Raw genomic sequence first — 4,930 nt, 5'->3', positions numbered from 1 at the left:
GAGGGGGCGTGGCGGGGAGCGGGGCCCTGACTGCGCCTTTGCGTTGGCAGTGAACTTCGAGGCCCTGACCATCGCCCTGTCGGTGCTTGGGGGCGCCCTGCTGCTGGGCGTCGCCTGCTGCTGCTGCCTCTGCTGCTGCGGGAGGAGGCGGAGCCGGCGGCCGGACAAGAGCGACGAGAGGGCTGCTCGGGAGCGAGAGGAGCGCCGGGTCCGCCAGGAGGAGCGGTGAGGCCCCGCGACCCGGGGGCGGTTACTCGGTCCCAGCTTTCTCCACGTGGAAAAGTCAGGACCGTGTCGGGCGTCCGAGGGGGCTTCTCGGTGGTGGCGTGGAGGGCGGGAAGCCGCGTGGCAGGAACCTGGCCGGTGGCCACCAGCTGGGACTTCGGGGCTGGGCCCGGCGAGGCCTCTGGAGGCCCGTCCGGTTCTGAGCCCGCGGGGGCTCAGCAGGAGGAAGGCTTCTGCCTGGGGTCTCCTGTCTGTCCGAGGCCACACCGGGCCTTTTGTGTGACTAGTGCTCTGGTGACCGTGCGTCCCAGGTTCCGGAGCCCTTTGGCGTGTGCGCGGGGGGGCTGGGGGCTTGTCAGCCCGCAGCTGCCGGGCCGAGGCTCCCGCGAGCTCCTAACCGTCCTCAGAACCAAGCGTAAGATCTTTGCTGATTGGTTCGTTTTCATACGGAAAAAAATGTCTTCAGTCACAGTACGGGGTATTGGAATTGCTTTCCTTGAAATGAAGGGGTCCGTGCTCAGCACCCTGCCTGTCCCGGTGGGAGCGTGGCTGTGGCCACATCAGAGCCGCCACCACCCGGCTCTGGCTCCCGGAGGCCACGATGGAGTGAAAGGCACAGCCGTTGGAATTACACTGTGGGGACTTCCCTGGCGGCCCAGTGGTTAGAGCTCTGCGCTTCCACTGCAGGGGCCCCAGCTTTGATCCCTGGTCGGGGAGCTAAGATCCCACAAGCCGTGCAGACACACACACACACACACACACACACACACACACGAAATGTACACTGTAATTTGCTGCTGAAAGGGATTTCTGTGTTTTCTAGGAGAGCAGAGATGAAGTCGAGACATGATGAGATCAGGAGGAAATACGGTGAGAATCGCCTGGCTCTGCATTTCCGTCGGCAGGAGCTGGCCTGGCCGTCTTGGCCGCGCCCAGCGCCCGGCGGGCTCTGCTATAGGGTGTGGGCTGCACGGGGAGCAGTGCCTGTAAGACGAGGCCCGCGGGTGCTCTGCCTCTGCCAGCCTTCCTGGCACCTGCTTGCTGGTGAAGTGCTGTTGCCCTTTGCCGCCTTGTGGACTCGTTTGCCCTGCGGTGGGGTGAGTCCCTTACCTGCAGGGCTTTGCCCGCCTTCTCCCTCGTGCTGGAGTTGCTCCCGGCCCGCCTCCTGACCGAGTCGGCAGTAGCCACACTGAGGCCTTGGACCGCTTGTTTCCTGGGAGCTGTGTCCTGGTTCTGTTCTGGGCTTTTGTTCGGTGAGGTTTTCAGTGGGGGGACTATTTTTTCGGTGTTCGAGAGCACTGAGCCTGCTCCTGTGTTTAGCTGGCTCTGTACTGATTTTCAAGCCACCGATATCATTGGTGTCTTCTGCTCCCTGGCACTTGGTTTCCAACGAAGTTTGGAAATCATGGAAAGCTTTCTGGCATCTGATTTTAACATGAATGTAAATAAAAGACGAGATGGTTGTGTGCTTGTGTGCGTGTACACACACACACACACACACACACACAACATAGCACAGGTAGTGATGGGATCCTGGACCTTTGCTCTGTTCGGCCTGCACGAGGCCTTTTCTGGAACAGTCACGGATTCCCTGTGTTCCTGTCTTGGAGCTGGTCAGTTGCCCTTTAATTGCACTGATAGAATTCTCCTGTGCCCTTTGTGTAAAGCCCTTTGAGTGGCCTGGACTTTGGAAGGAAGCCTCAGCTGTGGGGAACCTTCGAGCTACTGGTGGGAGGGGGAGGGAGGTGCTTGGCCCTATGAACGCCAAATGCACCGCAGACGAAACCGTCTCTTGACGTTAGAAGGCCTTTGGTTTCTTTGTCACAAAGCAGTTTCTGTGTGTTTTCCCTCTAAACTAGAAGTAGAGCCGGAGCTGGGCCTTGACAAGACTGCTAGTATTCGGTATCTGGCACGTGATAGCTTTTTACCCAAAACCAGCTGTGCTCCGCCCCACCCCCAGGCTGAGCGCTTCCCCCCGCAGGCTGAGCTCGCCCTGTTCCTCTGACAGAAGGGCGCTCTCCCCTCCGCCCTTAGCTTTCCCCCCTTGTCCCCCACCCCCCAGAGCCCTGTGGTAAGTAGATGTGTTGCAGGGGCTCCGGATAGCTGCGTGTGCAGTCCAGGTGTTTAAAGAGGGGAGAGGGTGTGTTTCCACGATGCAGAGAGAAAACTCCGAGTCTTTGGGTACTTAGCTCCTTCACAGGTAAACTGACGGTCACCTTCTTTGTGTGGCCTTAATTCTGAAAATTAATCAGCATTTATAAGAATATCTAAAGTAAGGTGGTTTTGTTTTGTTTTCTTCTGTATAATTTAGCCAACCACTGAGGGAAGAAACGGTGGCTTTAAATTTCTTATTTCCCTTTGAGAGAATTAGCAAACAAGTCTATTTCTTAGGATCTGTGTTTCTTAGAAATATTGTTTCCAATAAATTCCACTTCGGTTTTGAAGTCGCCTGTGGTGTGACTTTCACGAAAAGGTTAAGGGTAGTGTTTGAAGCTGCTCATCAGCATGCCCATCTTCCTTTTGACCTCAGCAAATCTTCATATAAGACACCGTGTGTTGCTTTCTGACCCTCGTTTCCTGTTGGCTGAGTGCATTTCTAAATCAGGCCCGTTTTGCTTTCAGGTTTGTTTAGAGAAGAAAACCCATATGCTAGATTCGAGAACAACTGAGATGCACTTCGTGGCACGGCAAGCGGTCTCCACGCCTTTCCTCGGGCTGTGAGTCAGCAGGGACCCGCTGCCCCGTCCGCCTCTGACCCTGGGGAGGGAAGCTGCCCTCCAGGCCCAGGCCTGGGAGCTTCTGTTCTCTCTTCTCCGATTTCTGTATTTAGTCACTTGAGACATTAAGACTGTCAGGGCTTTTCTGTTGTTCATTCGGGGAGGGAACTGCACGTCCCTGGCCTCTGCTCCGTCTGCGAGCCAGTGCAGACCATCTCCCTGCTTCCGGGCCCGCGCAGCTCCATGCGCAGGAAGTGGGGCGTCTGCAGTCCGTCTTGGAGCCACCCCCCAGCCCCTGTCATTTCCCCAGAAAAGCACAGACGACTTGCCGTTGACATCAGGGTACAGGACGCAGTTGGACGAGGGTTTGCTTTCTGACCTTGACTATACTGAATAGCACTGAGCGGTAGTTTAACTCACCTTGTGTCTTTTTTTCTTTTTTTAAGAATTCTTGGATTTTATTCTCCCACCAAAAAGCTTTACTGTCAAAGTTCAGGCCACTTATGGGATGATTTTTTAGTGTGTCTCTTTACTGGAACATCAAGATATTTTTCCAGTAAAAGTTCGAATTATAAAACCTCTCTGAAGGGCAGTAGTCGGTCAGGTGCTGGTGTGTGGCTGGCGTGTCTAAGAGGCTCCGCCTGCCTTTCCCGCCCCGCTGACCACAGGCCTCAGGCCCCAGGGGCGGAGTCTCCTGAATCAGACCTGCCCTGCCATCTGCGATGGTCACCTAGGGCTCTTGGGTGACCACAGGTCTGCCCCCGGCGGGCAGGGGCCTGCACTGGCCAGGCTCCGCGGGGCCGCTGATGGAATCTGCACGCACGACAGACGCTGGTGGCTGTCCTGCTTGGCCGACAACCTGAGCTCCGGCCTCTGCTCCTTTGTCTCGGCCGTGTTCTGGGAACTTCCTTCCGTGGCCACACGTGGTGGTTCCTTTTCTTCCAGATCAAGACGCGTGACTGCAGTAAATGGTCTGAGTGCTTCCTGGCAGGGACAGCAGACCGTGGAGTCACCGTGAACAGCCTTTCTTAAATCTGAAAATAGTCCTAGTTGCCAAATTGCTTTGAATGTGAAAACCATTGAGCTTTGGGGAGGCGGGTGAGCGAGCACGTGAGGTGAGTCCGTGCGGACCCAGCGATCAAAGGACGTGTCATCAAACGGCTGCACGTGCCTTGTTAGCTACACAGATCTGTTTGATTTAACAGTTCTACCTTTAAGTTTCACAAACAACCTTTAACAAACTCTTTAGTCTTATTTCTCTGGTTTCTTGGGCATTTGATAGCAATGAAAGTATTATGAAACATTCCTAAGTATTTTATAACAGTTTGCAAATTTTTACTTTCTACTGTTTGTTCATAAAAGAAACTTTGTGATAGACTTCAGTGAACTTTGTATTAACACGGTAGTTCGTGTGGATGTAAAGTCACTCTCTTGACCTGAGGCTGCCGAGCTGAAAGCAGAGCCGGGTTGTGAGTGCGAGTCCGCGAGTCGTTAGAGCGAGGCGTTACCGCGGGCGCCGTCCTCCCACACAGCACGGAGCCCGCCCCGGGAGCGTCAGTGAAGTCATGAGCTTCTGAAATGGCACTAAGAGCAGCCAAAATCCGTAACCTCACGGAGACCGTAAGCCTGAGTGCCTTAATCTTTAACCAGTTTCCAATCAGCAGATTAATACACGCTTTTGTTGACGATGCTTTGCGTTCCTTGTGTTTCATTTCTGGGCGGTGTGGACGTGACTGCTTGGGGAGTGAGGACAGCGGGACTGTCTGGGTAAAGATGGGCTTCTGCACCCACCGGTGTGAATGAGCAGCCCCCCTCCGAACACCCCTGCAGCGCTGGGATCAGGTGCAGAGAGCTCCAGGGGAAGCAGCTGTACCTTTGAGCTCGGAGTCCCTGGCTCTCCTGTTTGAAGCAAGCGACCAGCAGCAGACATCTCCCACCCTAAGGCCCAGGGGTTTTTTGAGCCCGAGCCACCTGTCTCCTTGCGGGGC

The 4,930-nt window shown here is 55.3% G+C and overlaps 1 protein-coding gene across 2 annotated transcripts in view; it reads left to right on the top strand.

Moving 5' to 3' along the window:
• The window catches only part of PTTG1IP (PTTG1 interacting protein), a 13,427-nt gene extending 8,795 nt beyond the window's left edge, over window positions 1-4,632 (top strand). For both annotated transcript variants that reach the window (XM_024758186.1, XM_024758184.1), the window contains exons 4-6: window positions 51-225; window positions 1,049-1,095; window positions 2,848-4,632. In XM_024758186.1, coding sequence (XP_024613954.1) covers window positions 51-225; window positions 1,049-1,095; window positions 2,848-2,894 — 269 coding nt within the window. In that variant the 3' untranslated portion in view covers window positions 2,895-4,632. The remainder of the gene's footprint in view (window positions 1-50; window positions 226-1,048; window positions 1,096-2,847) is intronic.
• Window positions 4,633-4,930: the final 298 nt, after the last annotated feature.

Source organism: Neophocaena asiaeorientalis, unplaced genomic scaffold (assembly GCF_003031525.2).
Source record: "Neophocaena asiaeorientalis asiaeorientalis breed wild unplaced genomic scaffold, Neophocaena_asiaeorientalis_V1.1 scaffold45, whole genome shotgun sequence".
Taxonomy (NCBI): domain Eukaryota; kingdom Metazoa; phylum Chordata; class Mammalia; order Artiodactyla; family Phocoenidae; genus Neophocaena; species Neophocaena asiaeorientalis.
Note: the sequence above shows the minus strand (reverse complement) of the source record. Positions and strands in the feature narration are given on the sequence as shown.